The 25,321-nt window shown below is 38.3% G+C and overlaps 1 protein-coding gene and 1 pseudogene across 2 annotated transcripts; both read left to right on the plus strand.

Annotated features, from left to right (window-relative positions):
* The first annotated feature begins 5,974 nt into the window (after positions 1–5,974).
* Positions 5,975–23,479, plus strand: abcc12 (ATP-binding cassette, sub-family C (CFTR/MRP), member 12). Of its 2 annotated transcripts, none has more exons than XM_056233795.1 (31): positions 5,975–6,070; positions 6,215–6,282; positions 6,437–6,603; positions 6,856–7,002; positions 7,239–7,386; positions 9,313–9,549; positions 9,688–9,861; positions 9,975–10,122; positions 10,232–10,380; positions 11,025–11,132; positions 11,460–11,666; positions 11,777–11,848; positions 11,932–12,056; positions 13,207–13,279; positions 13,451–13,654; positions 15,027–15,161; positions 15,304–15,400; positions 15,870–15,935; positions 16,055–16,144; positions 16,277–16,380; positions 16,482–16,670; positions 19,031–19,257; positions 19,390–19,527; positions 20,190–20,379; positions 20,458–20,547; positions 20,664–20,853; positions 21,143–21,302; positions 21,652–21,730; positions 22,365–22,478; positions 22,550–22,714; positions 23,116–23,479. In XM_056233795.1, the coding sequence occupies exons 2-31, from the start codon at positions 6,229–6,231 to the stop codon at positions 23,206–23,208; spliced, it is 4,140 nt and encodes a 1,379-aa protein (XP_056089770.1). In that variant the 5' UTR covers positions 5,975–6,070; positions 6,215–6,228; the 3' UTR covers positions 23,209–23,479. The 2 variants fall into 2 exon arrangements, with proteins under 2 accessions (XP_056089770.1, XP_056089769.1); XM_056233794.1 differs by having other exon boundaries at positions 6,008–6,075.
* On the plus strand, positions 7,891–8,007 carry LOC130069771 (5S ribosomal RNA; annotated as a pseudogene).
* Positions 23,480–25,321: the final 1,842 nt, after the last annotated feature.

A 25,321-nucleotide genomic window follows, 5' to 3' on the forward strand; every position in this document is an offset into this window, starting at 1 on the left:
AGTTCAATACGAAGGTAATCAGCTACACAAAATTATCCAGAACTTGTGAATGTGTTGATAAACGTCACCATAACTTTGATGTTGGCTTGAGAAAGCCTAGCCTGGAAGTTTAAAAAAAAAGTAGTAAAAGCTGAAACAGTTGAATGTTTTGAAAGTAGAACGGTTTTTTGGGTGGTTGCTAGGGTGTTGCTAGGGTATTCTGGATGATTACTGTGGTGTTGCTTGATAGTTGCTAGGCAGATGCTAGGTGTTTGTGTGGTTGCTAGGGCATTGCTATGTGGTTGATAGGTGTCAGTTGCTAGGGATTTTCTATGGTATCAGTACTGCCCAAAGTCAATAGAGGCCAACCCTAAGTTACTACAATGTTCTGGTGCTAAGAAATGACATTGCAGTTCCTATACGGTTGTTAGGTTTATATGGATGGTTATATATATATACATATACAGACTCATCAGGGTTAAACTTATAGACTGGTTATAGATAGGCTATGGATATAGATAGGTTGCTAGGGAGAGATATGATCTCACAAAGTTCTGTCCAACGTTAAGTCAATGGGATTTATACCATTGTACGCCCAATCACTTTAATAGTCATAGCACACTTCTCCTCAATAAGTTGTACGATTTTGATACCTTATTCATGGTTGCTAAGTGGCCGCTAAGGTTTTGCTAGGCAGTTGCTATGGAATCACTAGGGAACTTTAGATGGTTGCTCGGGTGTTCTGGATGGTTGCTAGGAAGTTGCTATGCTGTTTCTAGGGTACCCGGGGTGGTTGCTAGACAGTTGCTAGGGTACTCTGTGTGATTGCTAAGGGGTTACTAGGGTATTTCTGGGTGGTTTCTAGGCAGTAGTTATGTGGTTGCTAGGGTACTCTGGATGGTTACTAGGCTGTTTCTAAGGTGTTCTGGATGGTTGCTTGCTATGCAGTTTGCCAGGGTAATCAGGTTGATTGCTACACAGTTGCTGGGGTGTTCTGGGTGGTAGCTAGGCAGTTGCTAGGGTGTTGTTAGGTGTCATAGATGGTTACTATGGAGTTGCTATAGAGTTTTTATGGTAACAGAACACTGCCCCAAGTCAACAGAGGCCAACCCCAAGTTATTACAATGTTCTCTGAAGCGAGAGAAGGCCTAGCTACGTTCTACACCAATGACTGCTTACCAAGGAGGTTAGAAAGGAACCTGACAACTCGATACTGCTATGCAAGTGGAGCTCTGGGAAACGGAGGCCTCAGCAGGATGACTCTCTAAAGCGAGGGGAGACCTAGGAATGCCCAGCTTGAAGACAGTTAACCAGGGAGGCTAAAAAAGAGCCTACAGCCCAGTCCACTGCCTCCACGGAGCTCTCAGAGCGGGGGCTTCAGCATAACGACCCTCTATACAGCGAGAGGAAACTTAGGCTGAATCCCAATTCAGCCTTAACTACGCTCAACGCTAAGGACTGCTTATCAAGGAGGCTCACAGAAGCCTGACAACTTGATACTGCTATCCAAGTGGAGCTCTGGGAAACGGAGGCCTCAGCAGGATGACTGTCTAGAGGAGGCCTAACAACACTTCACCTTAAAGACAGTTCCACCAAGGAGGTTCACAGAGAACCATACCACTAGATGTCACTGTATATATGGAATGATGCTGAAGTCAGAACGAGCTCATTACAGGGAGCGGAGGACCTTGCCCATAACCGGGAAGGTTCTACTCCATGCTCATCCTAAATGACCAATGGGAGCTATCAGTGAAGGGTAGCTACAACCATTGTAAAATCTGTAATATGAATTGGTCTCTAGACTCCAGTGCCGGGTTGCATAAAGCACCTTAAGTGTAATTTTCCCTTAAGAACGCCCTTTAGGTTTCCCTTAAACTTAAGGGTGTTGCAAAAAAATAACCCTTAAGGGTTTCTTTAGGTAAAACGTCATACACCCTAAGAATTTCCCTTATGTAATCTCTTAAAAAACGATAAGTGTTGCATAAAGTAACTGTAAATTTTCCTAAGTATAACATAAGGTAAGGTCTTCACAGAGCGAGCAGGTTCAATCCAAGTAAGTCTTCCAACGAGATGCGATTGGCTGCTTTATATGATAAACAAATTAAAACTTTTCCTTTTTCACATATAAACACATAAAGCACATCTTATATGGTTAACGGAAGCTCAAACGTGCATGCGTCACGCGCAAGAATAAATCTCATTGGTTATTGCACTTGCATGCACGAAAAAGCCTGAATCATATGGATAACTTTTATGTCTTTCAATAAATGGACAGAAATGATGAGCGAATATTAAAAAAAATCTTTATTTGTTTTTAAAGATGAATGAAAGTTTTATTGGTTTAGACCAACATGAGGGTCCACGTTATGCTGTTTTTTGTGAAACGTACCGCTATCTGTATTAACAAATAACGTGTCCATGGCAGCAATTGATTTATAACGGGAAAACCTGGGTCGCTGTCATGAAACACTTAACGGTTTCCCTTACCTAATGGCGCTTTTCCACTGCGTGGTACGGCTCAGTACGGTTCGGCGCGGCGCGGCGCGGTTCGGCTCGCTTCACTTTTCCACTGCGTGGTACGACTCGGCTCAGCACGGCACGGCTCGGTTCGCTTTAGCTCGGTTTGCTTTCCCACTGCAGTTAGTACCGCTTCAAAGTGGGTGGGATTATAGTCTGACCGTTATAGTTTATCCGCTCTTCGGCAACCAATGAGAGGAACGTCGACTGCACTTCGTCCACTGACCACGATTCAGCCAATTCTTTTGTGGAAGTTTTATTTCTTTCTTTTTTCTTCAAGCAAGTTAAGCAAGTAGTTTTAAAACAGGTGCTACAGCGGTGGCTGTTACTGGCTATTTAAATCTAGCGGGTTTGATGTCTCGCAAATACAATGACGCTGGTAGTGACGATTCTGTCTGGCCAATCAGTGATCTGCAGTGTGTTCACGTCACATTTTAGTATCGGTACGGTACGCTTGAAACCTCAACAGAGGTGGTACCATTTAAAGCGAGCCGAAGCGAGCCGTACCGTACCGTACCATGCAGTGGAAAAGCGCCACAAGTGAGCCGTACCGAGCCGAGCCGTACCGCACCATGCAATGGAAAAGCGCCATAAGAGAACCATTTAAGGGATTATATGCAACACATTCCCTTAGCAGTCATATGCAGTCATTCCCTTAGATAAGGGGAAATCACGCCTTAAGTCTCATACTTAAGGGAAAAACTTTAAATTTAAAACTTTAAACATTTTCCCTGCATGGTGCTTTATGCAACCGGGCACTGCACTCTCAGAGTTGCCATACAACAGGAGAGGTTTGCTTAAGGCGAACAGACCACTTCCTGTTAGAGGCCAGAGACCAGAAGAGCTCAGAGCCTTCCTTTGTCGCAGATCACAAGAAAGTATAAGGGGACTAGGCAAAGTGCTAGCCGCACCATTATAAATACCAAACTGAGACTCCAGCAACAAACCAAGCTCTCTCATAGGGATCCCACTATTAAGGATTCCTTTTACACTCAACCATGAAAACATTGCTATCAAGGGGAGCCAGCTGAGTGCTAGCTGCGACCACTCAGAAACAAATGTCTCCGTAGGATCTCAAGACTCCAGACACTCCCGAAGGTGCCTTACGACAAAGAAGGGTTCGCAACCTGGGGCGAAGACCCACTTCCTGTCGGGTTCTCGAGATCGAAAGAGTTCATCCCAGGGACTGGAGGACCCTGCTTCAAGACCCGACTCAAGGGGAGGGTTCTGCTCTTCAGTCAAACCCGAGGAAAAACAGGCTCTCTAGACTTCAACACTCACAAAGGTGCCTACAACTAGGAAGGCTTCATGACTAGGGCGAAACATAACTTCCTGTCAAGTTCCAGAAATCGCCATCACACTGCTACTGTGTGGGCCAGCAGAGGAGGCAGATCTAAAAAATAACACCTGCCTTCACTCTCTCTGCATCCAATTACACAGAATTAGGCCTCACACATCAGTAGGCTAAAGGGAAAGAATTTCATAAGACTCTCCCTTTGCTCCACCCACCACCTCCGCGATCGAACCTGCCTGCCTCTCTTTTTCACATGTACATAAACAAATGGATCCTGAAGAAAAGAAAGAGGATGACGTGTACTACAGGCACGCTATTTATACTCTGGTCGCACTAGCAGTGACGTCATAGGCTGTCGCAGACCAATGTTATTGTTGCTAGCATGTTTTTGGGAAAATGCTAATATGTTTAGCATTATGCCAACATGGTAATCGTGTCATTAGCATGATGCTAGCATGTTTTAATGTTTCACTGAATGTTGCTAGCATGTGTTAGCATGTTATTAACATGTTTTAGGACATAGCTAGGTGATGCTAACATGATTTAGCATGTTGTTAGCATGATTCTAGCACAATTTGACTTGTTTTTTTTATCATTTTTTAATAATTAGTTCGAATTTTTTAGCACTAATCTAATCGCTATTAGCATGTAGTTATTTACTGTTTTGTGATGGTTGTTGAGTCCCTTGTTTGTCCTGAGCAGTTAAACCTCCCAATGTTCTTCAGGAGAATCCTTCAGGTCCTGCAAATTCAGTTTTCCAGCATCTTTCGCATATATTTAAACCCTTTCCAGCAGTGACTATGATTTTGAGATCCATCTTTTCACACTGAGGACAATTGAGGGACTCAACAGGTGAAAACCTAGCAAATTGTACTTAATTTTGTATTCCGGGAAACATGCAAGTATCTTCTGTTGCTTCTGAAGGGCAGTACTAAAAATACATTTCATATTTAAACAGAATAAGAAAAATTTGGACATTATTCTTCATCCTGTTCAAAAGTTTTCACTCCTGGCTCTTAATGCATTGTGTTTCTCCCACTGAGTGAAAACTTCTTCTGTTGTACGGAAGAAGAATAAAATAGTAATAATAAGTATGTGAGATTCGCAATCACCACTAATAAGTATGCAAGAGAACAATAAAGTGGTGTAGGGATGACGTCAAACCCTGAAAGACTAATTCGCTGCTGGTTCCATGGAGATTTTCCTATGAGGTTTATAATGGGATTTTCAATTTATGACTAAAATAAAGCCTGTGGTAAACATATCTTGACAATACTTTGCCATTTTGTTCTACATCGTAAACTGCACACACTCACACCTCAAACTGTCTTATCTAGTTTCTTGTCAGAAACATATGTTTTGAAGTCATTCCTTGTACTACTCTGTAGTGATGCTTACACAAGCACCACTAATAATACGTTTAAATAGTTTAACTTTCGCAAGCCAACATAATTATGAAATTATAGTATTTTATTTACAATGTATAAATCATAATTGTAACTTAACGACATAGAGAATGGTCAAGTTAACAGGATAGTAAACTTTGCTAACTGTCATGTCAACAAAACTGACTCATCAGAAATATGTGTTCATAGGTCAGAAGAGCTTTAAAGCAGCATTGGCCTATTCTGAGGTCAGGTGCCCCATCACCTACTGAGAAGTTATGATGGTTAATATATAGACAAACAGGACAGACCTCACAGCATTGAGAAGTCTCTAACTGATTAAAAAAAAAACTTTAAAGTTCAATAAGTTGGAAAGGCTTTTGAAATATATTTTACAGCAACGAATGCCTGCCTTTTCTGTTATTAAATGATTGCCCTGGAAAATTATTTGCCCTTGTGATCTTTTTGTTACTGAGAGAAATAAAAGTCTGGCAACTTACTGTTAAAATGTGCATTTGTTGAAACTAACTCATTTTGACTTAAATGTGAACTCATAATATGGTGACTGACACTCAGTGCTCAACATAACATCTACAAGAACAGTAGTATCAGAGGTGAAAGAGCCGACTGTATTTGCGCTTTTGCCTTCTCACCCAGAACCAGTTTCCTCAGGTGTTATAAAGTTGGTTTATTTCACAGGTTGAAAAAAAGATTTGCAGCATCCAACAGGTGGTGACAGGGAGAGAGACAGGAGGAGTTTCAAAGACCTCTGCTTTTGGTAACCTTTGAGCCTGGTAAAATAGTGATGTAACTCAATGTCAGGACTTTGAAGCACATTGCTGGTTATCCTGACAACAACATTGACCAGTACAGAGACAAAGACAACTGGTAAACGGTAAGGTACTTAACATCTCACTTTTGTTACCATTTACAACCTGAAGGCTACTGATTTTTATTTATTTGTTTATTCATTTATTTATTTTAAATGTTATATTTAATGATTCATGTTCATGTGAAGATCTTTATTAATAACTTACAGGAACTGCTGAAAAAATGAGGAACTTGTCATCCTCCACAGAAAAACAGAATGTGAAAGGAGTTTCTTTCGTAAGTGAGATGCTGACTGCATATTTTACCTTTCTTCTGTCACAACATTTGTCCTGTTATGAGATATTTTATGACTCATTTTCTATTGTCTCACAGTTCCTTTTATTTTATGATATTTATCTCTTTGTTTTTCTATATCTATCTTTTTGTGCAGAAACAAAGAAGAGACAGTGCTATGGGGACACCAGCATCATCTTCAGTCATGAGTGCCTTTCCTGAAGGTCCTCCAGTTCTAGATTACAGGGAACCAGAACCTCCTCCTAAGAAGCACAAGTACCAGCAAAGCTTGAAAACCCTCATTCCGTTCCGTTTTGGCTCACAGTAAGACAGATTTCTCAACATTATATTATAATTATATATTGTAAGCATATATTTTTGATTTCAGTAATGAAAGTGATCTGTCCATTTCATCAAGAGATCTAAGAAAAACCAAAAGAACATTTGTTTTCATGATTGCTAATGCTCAGGTTTTTTTCTGTTTTTATCAACAAGTCTGTCATTCACGTGACATTTCTGAATCTCCAAATGTCTGATAAATTCAATGTCAAATGCACATTTTCTAACTTTGCACAGCTCGCACCCAGTTGATGATGCTGGTTTCTTCTCCTTCACATCATTTGCATGGATGACACCCATGATGTGGAGCCTCTTTAGGAATCGGTTAAATGAGGACTTTCCCTCTCTCTCACCTCATGATGGAGCCCACATCAATGGAGAGAGGTATTCTTCATAATCTTTTCATTTAAATCTTAGCTTAGTTCAAGAAGTCTCGACAGAATGAGTAGCTGCAGTGTAGCACTTGGCGAACTAAAAAAACACTGGTCACACGTTAACTCGTTGTCTGAGGTCTAAGAATGTTTTTCTGAATCCAGGATGAGTCTTGGAGAAGTATTAGTATTTGTGGGCAAAACAACTATCTTCAAAAAATGAAAACATGTGATTTCTGTTGTGTTCAGGTTCCAGAGACTGTGGGACGATGAAGTTGCCCGTGTGGGCCTAGAGAAGGCATCTCTTCCTGCTGTGGTCATTCGTTTTCAGAAGACAAGATTAATAGTGTCATTCTTGGCTTCAATCCTATTTACTTTTGCTGTATTTATTGGGCCGGTATGTAAAATGGCTTAGCAGTACAAAGTATTGTTATGGATTTTTTCCTCAAACCTAACTATTTTAGATTTGTTTCCCTAACTAACTAGTATAACTTATACGCTAGCGCGTCTATATATATTTGACGTTAGCTACGTTAACACATCAGCGAGTCTCCAGTCGACTACAGCATCCGTCTAAATCCTATACTCCAGCGAGTCTACAATCCACTACAGCATCCGAGTCGATAACTCTAACTTACTTGTTCTCTTTGCTGCGCAGCTTAAATGACAGACAGATTTGAATAATTGTCCTTTAAATGCTCTTTATTACGGCCAGGAGTTCTTGAGCAGTTCTCAGAGAATCTCCCAAAAAGAAGCAATAAGCATGGCCGGTGGATATCAGACAAATCCCATTGAGAATCCCACCAGTAAACACACATACAACAGTTTTTATAGAAAAGGAGAATGGGCGAAAATGGCATGATGCATTACATAATTTCCCTACAATTTGATTGGTTCTTCAGCCAGCAGCCATATCACCCTGTAGCCCAAGACTGGTTGCCCACTGAAGCTAAGCAGGGCTGAGCCTGGTTAGTACCTGGATGGGAGACCTCCTGAGAAAACCAGGTTGCTGCTGGAAGAGGTGTTAATGAGGCCAGCAGGGGGCGCTCACCCTGTGGTCTGTGTGGGTCCTAACGCCCCAGTGTAGTGACGGGGACACTATACTGTCAAAGAGCACCGTTCTTCGGATGAGACGTTAAACCGAGGCCCTGACTCTCTGTGGTCATTAAAAATCCCATGGCACTTCTCGTAAAGAGTAGGGGTGTAACCCCGGTGTCCTGGCCACATTCCACCCATTGGCCTCTGCCAATCATGGCCTCCTAATAATCCCCATTCACTGAATTGGCTCTATCACTCTCTCTCCTCTCCAACTATAGCTGGTGTGTGGTGAGCGCACTGGCGCCGTTGTACTGTGGCTGCCGTCGCATCATCCAAGTGGATGCTGCACACTGGTGCTGGTTGAGGAGAGACCCCCTGATATGATTGTAAAGCGCTTTGGGTGTATAGTAGTACATATGAAATCGCTATATAAATGCCTCATTCATTCATTCATACTTCATAATCACAAGGTTTCAAACCCAGACTGTCTAGTTTACTTTCCCATATTTGTTATTTATACACACACACACTCAAAGTCACAAGTTTTCCATTGTTTTTTTATAGTACATTCTGTTGAAATGTTAGATGTTAAATAAGGTTAGATGTTAGAAACATGGTTAGTTTAAAATACAGTCTAAAATTTCCACGACAGTATCATCCAGTTGAATAATCAATAAAACATATTGTTTTATGTTCCTTGAAGGATTAGTTCACCCAAAAATGAAAATTATCCCATAATTTACTCACCCTCAAGCCATCCTGGTGTATATGACTTTCTTCTTTCAGCCAAACACAATCAGAGTTATATTAAAAAATCATGGTTCTTCCAAGCTTTATAATGGGAGTGAATAGTAACTGAGATTTTGAAGCCCCAAAAAGTGCATCCACCCATCATGAAAGTAATCCATACGGCTCCAAGGGGTTAATAATTAATGAATAGAAAGTTTGGGTGAACTAATACTTTAAAGTGCTTTATAGTTTATAAAGTCAATCCCCTTTTGTGGGACCCACTTGCAAAAATATAGTAGCATCTGTATATTTTCATATATAAATACCCATTTATATTGTATGAGAAAAATATTATGCATATTATAAAAGCATGTTATTTCCTTAATTAAATAATTTATATTTGTCAATGTACTAAAACCAAATTTTCTGTAAAGTAGAATAAAATAGTTCCAATTACATTTGAAATTGAAATCTAACAATAAGCATTCAGTGCTTTTTCTGCCTCACATCATGGATCTGTTTTGAATGTTATTTTTACATTTGGTGTGTCTTCTAGTCAATTCTAGTGTATGAAATCCTGAACTACGTCGAACATCCTGAGACATCCACACTGTTGCATGGCGTTGGTGTGTGCGTGGCTCTGTTCACATCTGAATTCAGCAAGGCATTTTTTGCATCGCTCATGTGGGCTGTGAATTTGCGTACCGCTGTGAGAGTGAAGGGAGCATTCAACATGCTTGCTTTCAAGAAAATCATCTCTCTCAGGAATCTTACCAGCATCAGTGTAGGAGAGGTAAACTATTGATATTGGTATTTATTTACTCTAGTACTCCAACCACTTTTTAATTACTTCAATTATATATAATACAAATAGTGTTTTTCATAAACTGTTGTGTGCATTATTTCTATGTTTTGTTTCTCTATGGTGTAGACTATAAACGTGTTGACGAGTGATGGTTATCGGATGTTTGAGGCGGTCCTGTTTGGAACATTTCTGCTGTCTGTTCCTATACTGCTGATCATATGTATCATATATGCCTGCTTTATTCTGGGATACACGGCACTAATTGGAATTTTGGTCTACCTGGTGTTCTTACCAATACAGGTGTGATGGTCTTTTCTGTTTTGTGTAACATGTTTTCGAAATCTACATTCAATATTTACCCGTCTCAGTAATATTTAGTATTTTCCCTGTCTGTTTGTATGTGCGCACTATAGTTCTCAATTGCCAGGCTAATTGGTGGGTTCAGAAGGCGGGCTGTATCTGTGACAGACAGACGTGTTCGCACAATGAATGAGGTTCTGACCTGCATCAAGCTCATTAAGATGTATGCGTGGGAGGAGTCTTTTGAGAAAACAATCACAGGTTGCCTATCCATCCATCCATCCTATTGTATTTTACTCATAACTCTGTGAAATGATGTGTTTTCTTTCCTTTCTCTCACCCATTCTTTCCTTATTTTTTTCTGATATAGATATTAGGAAAAATGAGAAGTTGCTATTACAAAAGGCTGGTTATGTTCAGAGTTTAAACTCTTCCTTAACAACGATAGTCCCCACACTGGCAACCATCCTCACCTTCATTGTCCACACTGCACTGAAACTGCCTCTTCAACCTTCTACTGTGAGTGCAAAAAAAGGCTTATATTCTGCTAAATGTTTACACTACCGTTCAAAAGTTAGGGATCAAATCAAAAAGAAATTAATACTTGTATTCCGTTTTTTCTTTTTCAAATAAATGCTCTTCTTTGGAACTTTCTATTCATCAATGAATCCTAAAAAAATGTGCATCACAGTTTCTACAAAAATATTAAGCAGTATAACTATTTTCAACACTGATGATAATAAGAAATGTTTTTGAGCACCAAATCAGCACATTAGAATGATTTCTGAAACTGCTTTGCCATCACAGCAATACATTACATTTTAAAATAAATATAAAAAACCCAGCTATTTTAAATTGTAATAATATTTCACAATATTATTGTTTTACTGTTTTTACCAAATAATTGCAGCCTTTGTTGGCATAAGTGACTTCTTTCAAAACTATTAAAAATCTTACTAACCCAAAACATTTGAATGGCAGTGTAAATGTGTAAAACTTCATTACTTATACATTGATTGATCGATTTATTGTTTTTATTTTGTATTTGAATAATTCTGTTCAAAGCACTGTTCTGTCCTAACCGGCGTAATTCCCTACATCACGTAAACTGGCAAATGACTCTGATGTACTTGAAACTTAACCATCTGATTGTTTCCCCACAGGCGTACACTATCATCGCTGTATTTAACTGCATGAGGATGTCTATGGGCTTGTTGCCATTCTCTGTTAAAGCTGTTGCTGAGGCTAAAGTGGCTCTTGCGAGACTCAAGGTTGGACTCATTCACGGGTTTCTCTCAATCAAAATGAAAGATAATTTTCTCTCATTTATACCTCATTGTCAAAAAGAGTTCCCCCTTTTCCCTATGAACCTTTGGCCCCATTATCTGCTCTAATTAGGCATTGGTTTAGGACATATTGAGATAGATGTAAATATTGTTCATATGTGTAACTTATAAAGACAAGTGTGTGGAAAATATATTTTCACGTGCTGTATTTTAAACATGCTGTAACTTGATACTCTAAAATGCGCCAGTCACGTCTTTTACCTCTGCAGTACGATGCAAATAACAGAATATTTAATGATTGTATCTCTACAGAATCTTATGTTGGTACAGAACCCCAAAGGTTATCTTACCCAGGATAAAAATATGGATTTGGCGCTGGTCATGGAAAAGGCCTCATTCTCTTGGAGCCTGCCAGATGACATGAACGCCACTGAAAAACCACAAGATCCCTCTCAAAGCGCCACACACCAGTCAGACTCCCAACCTTCAATTAGGCGCATCAGCTTCACCCTTTCAAAGGTGTGATATGAATATATTATAATGTGGGGCACTATAACACTCCAGTAGTCGATAGACAGGATGTGTTCGGACACTACAAGAGACTAATGAATCTCTCTTGTCAATTATAGGGAAGTCTGCTTGGTGTGTGTGGCAATGTTGGAAGTGGAAAAACCTCTTTGATATCAAGCATTCTTGAGCAGGTGTGGCACCACCTGTCTTTTCTACATCCAAGACACATGATGTGATGAGGTGTGACTGACAGTATAATCATTTATTCCGGCAGATGCATCTTGTGAGTGGGTCTGTATCAGCTAATGGAACATTTGCATATGTTTCCCAGCAAGCCTGGATATTCCACGGGACTGTAAGGGACAATATCCTCATGGGAGAACCATTTGACCAAACCAGGTAAAACTAGAAAACACCAAAAACAAAACTGGCCAAAGAATGTGTGTCAACAGTTACATATTTGTTTTTTTAAAAGTGTCAGAAGAGTTCACTTCTGCACAGTAAAATGATTACCAAAATGTACAATCAAAAACAGGCAGTGCGGTTGCCAGAGTTTTACTTATAAACCCACATTTGAAGTTACAGTTTGACATTTTACTGGAGGCCAAATGCCAACACAAAGTCTATCATATTATCATCTTTATCATCTAAGAGGAGAGCTTAATGGAGAACAGTGGATGATTTAGAGTGATAAACAGCACTAAACTGAACAAAGAAAAAAACGTACAGTCATGTCCTAAAGCAATGAAATTACACGTGATGCTTTTTTTTTTAGCTACAATAGATCTTGATAAATCTTCTACAGTTTGACCTACGTAAAAAGGTAAAAGGAAAACTTTCATAAAGATATAGTGATTTAAAAATAATTAAATCTCATATGTGTAACACAAATTTAGCTGATGAATAAATGTATCTCACAGTTAAAAAAAAGGTCCATGGTCTATTGTCAACAGTGTAGCGATGTGTGAGCTGTGTTTCATACAAAAGTCAAGATTTTTGTTGGTCAACGTGGCGAAATCTGAAATGACCCTCGAAAAATTCGTCACACAACTCTATGTGACCGCTACTTTAGCCTCTCTGATAGGTGTAAATATTATCTAAATATTAAGCAGATCAATATCATATTAGAGTGTAAAAGAGTAGTTTTGTATGAAACTTGACATTATTTCCCCATGGTAAGTGTGAATTTAGTGAGTAAGGACTCACTAAAAACAATTTAGACACCACTAACCCATTCGTCTTGAAATAGCAAGTTTTAATTTACCTCAGTGTCAGTCCTACCATGCTCCTAGGAAGCTGCCCCTCACCTTTCAAACACATGTAATCTACCAGATCCTGTTTTATAGCCATGAAGACAGTGAACCGCTTTATGGTGTGTTTTTTAATTGCTTGTAATGGCTTTTATTGGATGGGGTAAATTTCTGGCTCTGCATGGTCACAGTCTCAGCTGCTTTATAATCTGTCAAATTGTTGTTGGACATTGATCCTTTGTACTGAGATGAACTGCTGCATCCTAAAAAAAAGTGGTTATGTGCTTGCTGTGTTTTAGATATGACAGTGTTATTCATGCCTGCTGTCTGAAACCTGATCTGACAATACTTCCATATGGAGACCAGACAGAGGTCTGTTTCCACATTTTCACCAACACTTTGATTAGATATTAATATATATATTTTTTTTATTGAACCATTAAATGTTTATAATACTAAGGAGTACAGTTGAAAGGAATACATATAACCTATGGGGATAATAATATTGCTTGTGTGTGTGTGTGTGTGTGTGTGTGTGTCAAGATTGGAGAGCGAGGTATTAATCTTTCAGGTGGTCAGAAGCAGAGAGTCAGTTTAGCCAGGGCAGTGTATTCTAACAGAGACATTTTCCTTTTGGATGATCCTCTGTCTGCTGTCGATGCACACGTTGGGAAGCACATTTTTGAGGAATGCATCAAGAAAGAGCTGAAGGGCAAATCAGTCATTCTGGTCACTCATCAGCTGCAGGTAATTCACTCTACAACATAATCCATAATGTCAAATATGTTCATTTTCTTTGCAGGCTTCTTTTCTGGCATAAATATGTGCTCATAACAGATAGCATCTATAGATATGTGTTTCCCAGTAGCTTCTGAAAAACGAAAAATATCAGGTAATTTTAAACAATGTTAATAACAAAGTTCGGAAGGAGCACATTCAGATAATCTACCCAATCAGCGAGAGGAGGCCGATATAAAAATAGCCGACTCACCTCAGTCCCATGACAGTTTTACAGCATCCCTCCTCCACCCCAACTCCTCACTCTTATCTGTTCCTATCCCAGTCAGGGATACAGGGGGTGTACTCTGGGTTCAGTCCACATTCAGAGCTCGGAGCCCTCCCCTCAGACAGCACACCAAATACGCATACTCTTTACTCTATTTGATTTTATGGTGAAATGGTGTTTGTAAAAAAGTCATGGACATCAATAAAAAAGTAATGCAAAAGTCAGGCCAGTTTCTATAATGATATAGGTTATTCTAGTTCTGATTTAAATTTTAAATGTTTCCAAAAAAAATCTTAGATATTGCTCTTGTGAAAGCTGCTCGAAAAATGCCTCAAAGGAATAGTTCACTTCAAAAGGAAAATTCTGTCATCTACTCACCCTCAAGTTGTTTCAAACCAGTATGAATTTCTTTCTTCTTCTGAACACAAAATACTACGGAAGTCAATGGGGTACATCAACTGTTTGGTTACGACATTCTTTAAAATGTCTTCCTTTGTGTTCAGTAAAAGAAAAAAAACTCTTGAAACAACTTGAGGGTGAGTAAATAATGACATAATTTTCATTTTGAAGTGAACTAATCCTTTAAGATAAATAGCTTAACTCTGGAGGGATTGCTGATTTATATGATTTATAAGCTTTTAGTCAACAGATGTTTCTCTCCAATATTAAGGGGTCGCAGTTGTACGTGAAGTTAATATATAATGTCTTGGAGGAAGATATAAAACTTGCGTGTAAATGCACATAAACCTAATTTTGACAGTTTCATGAAGTATCAGTAATGATGATTCATTTGTATTTTTGTAACGCATTTAATGAATAACCTCCTCAGGTTGGGAAAAGGGTCATCTAAGCCTGCCTCACTATTATGTAATGGCAGGAACATATAATGCACATCACGTGCATTTACAAAATTCTCCATCAGAGAAACCACACACAAACCTTATGTCACACAGCACGTCTGTCAGTCAGTCTGACTCAGCAGAACAGCTGTCTTTTAATGTGTAACTGTACATAAGGAGCTTAAAATTGTAGCTTTTCGCCAATGATTCTCAGTTTTTTTGTGTGCTCAGCTTAACTGATGTCCTCAGCTGCTCCGCTCTGTTGTGTTTGCAGTATTTGGAGTTTTGTGACGAGGTGTTGTTGTTGGATAATGGGGAGATAAAGGAGGCAGGCACTCACAGTGATTTGATGAAAGCTAAAGGCCGCTACGCTCATCTTATTAACAACGTCCAGATGGAACAGAGCAACGTAACCACTCTCAATTACTTTACACATGAAATGAGCCATTAAAATACTACAACTTATCTACTCTGTTGACATGTATTGGCTTCCAATACTAAACTAAATCAAACAAACATTTCCTCTTAATTTTCACTTTTGGATCATATAGGAAAATATAGAAGCTGATTCCAAAACACATACTGAACACAATGACTCTAAACAGACCAATGCAGATGAGCCCAAACTCAACGGCATAGCAAACCCAGGTTAGTGGATGAATATGTTATCTCATGGTGCATTTTTGCACTAAGTCTCTAGAATCTTAGATTCTACTTTTCTTTCATTTTGGATCTCTTTAGGAGAAATATCACAATTATTTTAATATAATTAAATAATAGCTGAACATAATTAATAATAATTGAATTATAAAAGAAAGGTTTATCAAAGCAAAGCATGATGGCTTCCATAGAAGTTCTATAAACGCCTTTACGTTTAGCATGAACATTTTAAGTACATCATTAGTGATTTTTGTGTTACAGATGTGAGCCAAATTTGTTTTCGCATAACTTGATAGCCTTTGGAGGAATTACAGTTTAAATATGCAATCCCTACATCTTCTAAATATGATTAAATGTAATGATCATGCATTCATAAGCAATTCATCCTCTTAATTGTATCACTTTTGGTGAGACAAACATCTGCTAACAGACATCTCTCTTTCTTTTATCTTTCTAGCTTTTGACATGTCTGATGAGAAACATGTAACAAATGAATTACCCAAAGACTCCACAGAAACAAAAGGTAGATGTATAAACATATTCACAGTATATTATTATTATTATGAATAAATCCATTATGTTCACACAGTATATTCAGTTTAATCTGATTTATAGAATGGTGTGTGTGTGTGTGTGATTCAGGGAAAAAGGATCAGTTGGTAACACAGGAAGTGTCCCTTGAAGGTTCAGTTACGTGGAGGACTTACCACCAATACTGCAAAGCTGCTGGAGGTTTCTGTTCTTTGTTGTAAACCTTTTTCTTCTCTCTCGATCTCGGTTTCTCACTCTGTACATTATAAATGCTGTAACACTGTCTGTTTCACATTCTGCTGTCTTTCTCTTTAATTATTTATATCTTTGTAGGGTATATACTGCTGGCAGTTGTTATACTTGTCTTCACTCTTCTTGTGGGATCGACTGCTTTCAGCAATTGGTGGCTCAGTTACTGGTTAGAACAGGGATCAGGGGTAAACGAACACACACACACGCGCGCACACACACTCATCTGATTCATCAAGTTACCTTACCATCACTTTTCAAACTGTTTTCTCTCTATGTGTTCTTGTAGAACAGTTCCAGTTCTAATCTAACAGCAAACAGCGGTAATATCTCAGAGAATCCAGACCTGCCATTCTACCAAATGATTTATGGCATTATTATTGTTGCCATGGTACTGCTGAGTATTGTCAAGGGCTACACCTTCACTAAAGTCACTCTGCGTGCCTCTTCCAAACTCCATGACACAATGTTCAAACGGGTAAGATTAGCAGATTTATACTTCCTGAATTTTTGGTTTTAGATCATATTATTCACATCGTTTTTGACTCAAAGGCACCTGCAATGTCTAAAATAAGAAAAGAAAAAAATCTGTTTAATAGACATCAGTATCTGATCAGTAATCATTCATAGTGCATAGTAAAAAGATGCCATTAAAACAAATATTTTAAATAAACCATCTGTATGTTTTTTCTACATTATTTTGGAGATTCAATGTGAAAGTATTACAATATAAAAACATATTAAAAACTGTAATGTTAGGTACAATTAATCTCGATTAATTACAGAAAAATGTGTGAATAAATAATCTTTTTTAATCATTTGACGTATTGACATACATATATATTTTTTTTTTCAAATATGTACATGGTGTATTTTTTTATGTTTATTTTATTTGAGCTTTTTTCCAGTATTTCTGGTGTAATTATGACAAAGCTGCTTGTTTTTTTAACATAATCTAGGAGTGAGTGTATTATTAATATTAATTTATTAGTGATATATTAGATTCACCACGATTCATTTTGTGATTCCAGAAGTTTCAAAAACTGAACTGTTCTTTAATAAAAACAATAGTTTTCTTAATTTTATGGGTTTTCTTTAATTAGAATTTTAATTTAGATTAGAGATAGATTTTTTTACTATATTAATAATAATGTATTACAGTTTTTCTCGATTGCTTAAACACATTTCTTGAAACTATGCCTCGTATTCTCAAAACAGTAAACACAAATCCATAACGTCTCACCCAATTCCCCAAACATCCTATTTTCAGGTCAAAATGAAGCTCTACACTCAAAACCATTCACTCTTGCTGAAAAACCAAACTTTGCCCTCAGACAGGACACACAAGCCCTCAAAAACACACACACTACAACATAGTCTGACACACTGGTGCTATAAATTCAAAACAACATTTCCAAAACTGGTAAGTCATGTTGCTTGTGGTCCCCCGCCCTCCCTCCCACCATCTTTTTTTTTTACTCTCTCCTACTCTTACGTAAGATGTGTGTACGCATCATATGACAGTAAAAGAGCACACACAAACCTTATTCAAATCTGGAATTGTATTGGAATGGGAAAGAGTGTTGGTGCATGCCTCCACTCAAGAATACAATATGATGAACAAGTATAAGAATGTTCCACATATGGTTGAAATACCATCATTGGCCTAGAAAGATAACATTCTGGGAGTCAAGACTATAAAGGAGAAAGGATGCCCTCCCTTCACTGTCACACTCTGCAGCCACTCTGTGTGACTGTACGACTGCTGGCCTTTTCTTGCAAGAACATAAACCTCATCAAAGACAATTGGAAATGTTTGTCTCTTATTCAGTGATAGAAATGTGTTTGCCACCACACCTCCCCGAAGGTTCTGATGATGGAGGTGACGGTGAAGCCACTCAAATTTGGCTGTACTCGTTGCCCAGCCTCCCTCATAGTCATACCATGGACAAGAACATGGACAACTAAAGTGGCTTGAATTTCATCCGAGACTGCTTGTCTTCTTGCCCTTGCCCTTCCTCCTCCTCCTTCTCCTCCTCCTATTCCTCCTCTTCCTCCTCCTCTTCCTCCTCTTATTCCTCCTCTTCCTCCTCCTGTTCCTCTTCCTCCTCCTCCTCATCCTCTTCCACCTCCTCCTCTTCCTCCTCCTCCTTTTCCTCCTCCTCCTCCTCTTCCTCCTCTTCCTCTCCCTCCTCGACATATTGGTTAATTTCTCTGTGGATCCATTGTTCCAAAACTCAGTAAACTGATTTTTATCTTTTATAAAAGATTGTATAAGCGTTTATCTATCTATTGAAGGATCTGACTGATGTGTGTTCAATTTTGACTCTTAGTGTTTTCACCTGGGTAAATGTGTGCTAACTGAGCTGAAGCTGAGCTGACTTGAGTGAACAATTTTGAATGCTAGTGCTTTCTAAATGACCACGTGGTGTAGGCAATGAGAAATGAAGGGATTTGTGTGTAGAGTTTTGCTGTGACAGTTCAACAAATCTGACTAATGTGTCAAAACAGGGGAATAGTGTTCATAGTTCAGTAAAATGGGTGTGCTTTTTGATAAATGGCATTATGGTTTTGAAATTTTAGTTCAAAAGCCTGGTTATAGTGTTTAAGCAATCGAGAAAAACTGTAATTTAAATACGTTTTAGTCATCCTGCAGCCTCTTGGTTGATCTAAACCCTCCCCCTAGCACACAAACTCCTTTTTTTAATGTAAGTGATCAAGTTTAATAGGACAGAGTTTGTTTAGTAATGGAATGTAAGCATTGTGCTACTATTTGTTCAGTAAAATGAAAACCATTTGAGAAGAATTTTGATACCATTTGACTATATTTTTCATCAGATCCTTGGCAGCCCAATGAGTTTTTTTGACACAACTCCAACTGGCCGCCTGGTGAACCGCTTCAGTAAAGACCAAGATGAGGTTGATGCAGTTTTGCCGTTCAACATGGAGAACTTTTTGCAGTTCTGTCTGATCGTTACTTTCACCCTTTTCATCATCTGCATAGTATTCCCATACCTCCTGATCGCCGTGGTAGTCCTCGGAATCATCTTTGCCACAATCCTATAGTAAGACACAAACATTGCACCTTAATATCATAAGATGTGTTTTTATTCAGAAGTAGAATATAAAGATTATAATCACAGATTCATGTTTTAATGCCATGAAATGTACAAACCATCCGTTTTCTTTTGCCCTAGTGTTTTCCAAAGGAGCATTCGTCAGATGAAGAGGATGGAGAATGTGAGTCGATCTCCCTGGATCTCTCTCACCACCTCTACCATACAGGGACTCAGCACCATCCATGCCTATGACAAAAGAAAGCAGTACATTGAACGGTAAGATATTACTGACAATATATTTGGATCTATGACAATATCATTTTATATTAGAAAATATTTAAGAAAGACGTAAAGTGCAGGGCAACATGCTACTGAGTGACCCTCATGAATCATACCTCAGTAATTATCCAGCATACCTAGGCTATAACACACAAGCAAAAGTGTTCATAATTAGACCAACAATACGATTACGAGTGTGATATTGCTTCTATGCAACAGTCTAATAAACAAGAAGTTAATACTGAAACTGAAATTGAATTGCAACACAATAAAACACAATTCTTTGTTTCCCTCCACCAATGAAGCCAAAACAGAATTAACTGTTGTGAGGGATTTTGTTCCTGACTGAAACTATTTTTGAATGAATCAGTTGACTCACTACTGGTGTAATGTTGTAACCTTCAAAAAGAGTCCCAGTGCTGTTTGACCATATACTGCCAATCAAGGATCAGAACTAACTGTTGTATCGGTTTAAATTAAATTTAGGCCATACGAACTGTGGCTTTTAAAGAGAACTCAGTACTAAAAGTCAAAAACGAATATTTTTTTCTCTTCACGCAAAGCCAACACTAATAGCTCAGAGCCTATGTTGCCCCACACAAATGTAGCAAACATCCAATGAATTCAAAGCCTCATATTGTTTGTGTTTCCAATAACAGGTTTAAGATGCTGAGTGACATCAACTCAAACCACTTCCTGCTGTTTAATTGTGGGACTCGCTGGCTGTCATTTTGGTTAGACTTCCTGTCTGCTACTGTTACTCTAATGGTGGCACTGTTCGTAGTCCTCAGCTCCAATGAGGCCATAAACCCTTCTCTAAAGGGCCTGGCCTTATCTTACACGATACAGGTAACTCTCACAGCTAGACTGAAACAGTAGGTTAACAACTGAAAGATATCTGAGCACTTTGTGTTTATGCCATTTCAGTTAACTGGAATCCTTCAGTTTGTGGTGAGATTGTCCACTGAGCTGGAGGCGAAGTTCACCAGTGTAGAGAGACTGCTGGAGTATATTACGGTATATTACAAACATTAGGTTAACCTTCGGGTTATCATGCATTCATGTTCAGATAATCATGAATATAGCAGATTGAATATAGTTTTAATTTATCACTGCTTCACTGTGTGCTACAGAGTTGTGTATCAGAGGGTCCACGAAGTGTCACGGGTGCTCACATCCCCGCCGGCTGGCCACAGGAGGGTGCCATTACCTTTAAAAACTACAGTATGAGATACAGGGACAACACACCCATAGTCCTCAGTAATCTCCACATAAATATTAATCCAGGGGAAAAACTTGGCATTGTGGGACGTACTGGCTCTGGTGAGAGAGAACATATAATGTTACATTCAAAGCTTAATTTTATGTTTTTAAATGTTTAGATTAATTTCCTCTTATTGTTATAAGTTCAGATTGACGTAGTGCATAATGGGTTAAGAAATGGAATCTATGTTAAAGTCGTCATTCTAAAGTATTCTTTAACAAATGTGGCTGCCATCATAAAAATGCATAAAGTAGCTAGTGCATTTCAGTAAAGTCATGTAATATAAATGAGGATTTTCTGTCTCTGTTTCTCATGGTTTCATTCATTGGCGCTCTCTTTCTGATTCAGGGAAGTCCTCTCTGGGTGTGGCATTGTTCCGTTTGGCAGAGCCGGCCGAGGGCACTATTTTGATAGATGATGTGGACATCTGCAAGCTGGGGCTGAAAGATCTTCGCAGCCAACTCTCCATCATCCCACAGGATCCTGTACTCTTCATCGGCACTGTCAGGTGACCTCTCACCTACCAACTCTACACTTCTGTTCATTACGTCATGATGATTCAATTTACTTTACTCCTTTTTTATTCACAATAAGTGCTTATTCTAGCAGTGAATCACCAATTCGTCTTATTCAATGAATTGTGTTGAAATTTTTGAAACGATGAATTGTCAGAAAATTACCTGAACTGAAATAGGCAACATTCATTGTGAGATATCGAAAAATAAAATGGCAATTATCCCCGATACTTATAACCTTAATCTGTGTGCATTTTTGTGTATTGTATTCTTGTACATGTTGTAATGTGCAGATTGAGGAATGGGGACTTTAATGTGTTTGTTTGTGTGATTACTGTGTAGGTATAACCTGGACCCGTTTAACAACTACAAAGATGAGGAGCTCTGGCTGGCCTTAGAAAAGACCTACATGAAGGACACGGTAAAGACTTACTCTATACAAGGCCCGCAAAGCAATACTGGATATAGTTTTGATTAGGTTTCAAGTACATACTTTTCTAGATCTCGTGTCAGAGGGGTTCTCCAAATAGGTCCTCATTTTTCAAATAGTAGAACACAGCCTGAATGCTCACACTTTTTCAGCTACAGGTTTCAAACTTGATAAACATTACCCGTTTAAGTAGTCTATATTTGATCAAACTGCCATTGTGCTTATGCACTTCTACTTCTTTCACTGTATGATAAAGTTTGCTTTTCAGGTGATCAGTGGGGTGCCATGATTTCATTGTTATTTCAACAGTCATGGTTTCTACTAGGAGCAGCTCAAACATCATTAAGTTAATCTAGCCTTTTATGTGAGGATATAATTTATTGAGAGAGCAAAAAAAAAACCACAATATAAGAGTGGGCATGTTACGGTGAGCTGCACTATAGTGATGAAACATAGACGTAACATTTGCTTAAATTCCTCTCAGTACCTTTCACACTTTGGTCCACGGTAACATAAAAAAGAAAGGAGAAACAGCAATCGAATATAATAGTCATAGTACATAAAAAGAAACACTCAAGCATTCAGGTGTTAAGTCATCCGCACTTTCTCTTTCTCTCTCTTGCAGATTGCTAAGCTGCCAGAGAAGTTACACTCTCCAGTAGTGGAGAATGGAGAGAATTTCTCAGTTGGAGAGCGGCAGCTCATGTGTATGGCCAGAGCACTGCTCCGTAATTCCAAAGTAAGAATACAAAACACACACCAGAAAAAATTCCTTGCTCTTAACAGGGTCTGATAAAGTTGTGTTCCTAGATCATTCTATTGGATGAGGCGACGGCGTCTATAGACTCCGAGACTGACAGCATGATCCAGCACACCATCAGAGATGGTTTCCAGCACTGCACAATGCTAACAATCGCCCACAGGATTAACACTGTGTTGGAGAGTGACCGCATACTCGTCATGGAGCAGGGCAAGGTAATCCACTACTTTTTAATATATAAATTAACATTACATTCAACTAAATACAGAACATTTCTCTATGATAGCATTATTGAAGTACTCTATTCCCCTTATGTAGCAACGCATAAGCTATTTTCTGTGATTTTGTGGGCACTTCCGATTCATTTGCCTCTATAGGTAAATAACAGGAAGAATAACAGAATGCTGTAAATCGTAAAATGATTATGATTATAAATTAAAATAATATGATAACAAATATCAGTTTGCAATATCAAGCAGCATAACAGGCAGTTTTTGTACAGCAGCTAAAATAAATGGAAGTGGATGAGAACGGAAGCCTCGACACAAATCAAGTTACAATCGCTCTTACATAAAGAGTAAGGTGAATATAAGCCCTCTTCTATGTTTTCTCCCAGGTGGTTGAGTTTGATCGGCCGCAGGACCTGATACAGAGGCCGAACTCTCTATTTGCCTCTCTTCTAGCAGCAGCTAATCAAGTGAACTCGTGAAGCACTCTGAAACATTCTCACACTGCATGTTGTTGCAGAATTTGACAGATATATACAGGAAGTGGTTTACCACATCTATATGTACATGACTCTTGCAGAATATGTGTGTGACCTTATACATCAATCTTTACATATAAGCTATCACTAACATGAAGAATACACAATAGCACGTTGCCACACTTCTTTTCAACATTACATTTATAGGTAAAAGCCCGTGGATTTGCACTTTTTTTCTTCCAGTCAACTTGTTTTTATTTTTTATTTGCACTTAGGCACATAGGTATTGTAATTTTTCTTTTAAAGATTCAGAGGGCTCTGCACATTTTTGTTCATGTGCGTTATAAATCTATATTCATATTTTGTTATTTAGACACAGCAGTTACAGACTAAGCTCAGTTTTCATAGATTCATCAGATATATTTAAAATATTTATTTGATTTTTATATGTGTGAAACAGATATAATATCAAAGTACAATATATGTACAAATAAAGTCTCGTTTCTGTCTTGTACGCTTTGTGGCATAAGACTTATATAGTACATTTAAAGGATGCCTCTAAGAACTTTCTATAGGTGAGTCAGTGTGTGTTTCTCATCTTGGACGCTAGGTGTCTCTCCTCCTCCAGTACCAGAGCTTATTGGGCCACGGTTGCATCAGTGGAGACACTAACTGATGAAATGTGTTGAAATTTCAGCATCAGCGTGCATCTCAGACTGATGAGGGATTGAGGGAATTATTTTAACTCAGTGAAGAGACAGCGTGAAAGACATTAATCAGATATCAGTGAATTTTCACTGCTTGTGTCCTTCAACTTATACAGTGACGCTCATTCACCCAAAAGATGCATCATTTTGAAAATACAGAGACATCTTTCAAAGACGCTTGTATTTTAAAAAGTATTTTTTTATTTATTTATAATTTTAAGAGGTGCAACATCTTATCTAAACAGGCCGTATAAAACACACACACACACACACACACACACGCACGGCACTTGTTTTTTTTTGTAATGTTATCGTGTTCTGTCAGTGTCATCAGGTGCGAGAATTAACCAACCCCCTTGACTTCCTGTCAGTCTTTTCCCGTCATTAACAGATTCTGTTTATCTGCATTAGTCACGATTGAAACTTTAGCCGCAGGTTACTCACCAATAAACAAACTGTAGGCTCTAAGCACATGGAAACATGCACACCAATACAGTGTCATTCATTCATTGCCACAACCTGCCAGTCAGTATCGTATTAGTCATAAAATCAAAAATATTCCTTAACGTGATGACAGAGTCTCAATCCCTTAAACCTGGAATCCATCCAACCACACAGGGTATTGAATCTTTAACTTTAAATATTCAATTAAGGCTTTAGTTATTGATTACTATAGGCCTACTTCATGGAATAAATTGGAATCATATAACTCTTAATGATTGTGTACAGAACTTCTTTCTTTTAACTTTGAATTGTCTTGCACCCACTAGGGCGCAGTGTTGTCTGAGAAAGTGGAAAACTGAAAGCGCAAGTAACTTGGCATAGAAATTCATAGCCTACAGAACTCAACATTTCATTCAGTAACATTGGGCAGTTTTTATTTATATGTTGTTTAATACAAATGATCGTATTATTTTATGCATATGATTACATACTATCACTTGTTTCTGCTTCTTCGGCAGTGATTTGATCTGGAGATTCAGTACTCTTGTCATACCGCCAGTGAAAACACAGAAAGCGCCACTTGTCTTTTAAAGAAAGATACTTTTCAAGCAAAACATTTCATAGAAACATTTTTGTTAACTTTTAAATTATAAAATAATTTATATAGGCTATAGTAAAAAAAAAGAAAAAGCATTTCAACACTTTCATGTTTTCAAACTTAGTGGAACATGACCATAGTGTTCCAATACATTTAGATCCATTGTAGATACTGAACGTACAAGCAAACTGGGAGAATCATATAATCTCTATCAGAGAAGTGGTTATTTGGTGTTAAGCGTTCCAGCTGAGTGGAAATATGATCATCAGCCTGAATGCCTAGACTTAGGCTACTAATGATGAAAAGATCTGCAGTTGTTTTACAAACGTTTGTTGAACTAAAACTAATTTAGGTTTCATCAAGGCCC

Source organism: Rhinichthys klamathensis, unplaced genomic scaffold (assembly GCF_029890125.1).
Source record: "Rhinichthys klamathensis goyatoka isolate OS25496 unplaced genomic scaffold, OSU_Roscu_1.1 h1tg000378l_1, whole genome shotgun sequence".
Classification (NCBI taxonomy): domain Eukaryota; kingdom Metazoa; phylum Chordata; class Actinopteri; order Cypriniformes; family Leuciscidae; genus Rhinichthys; species Rhinichthys klamathensis.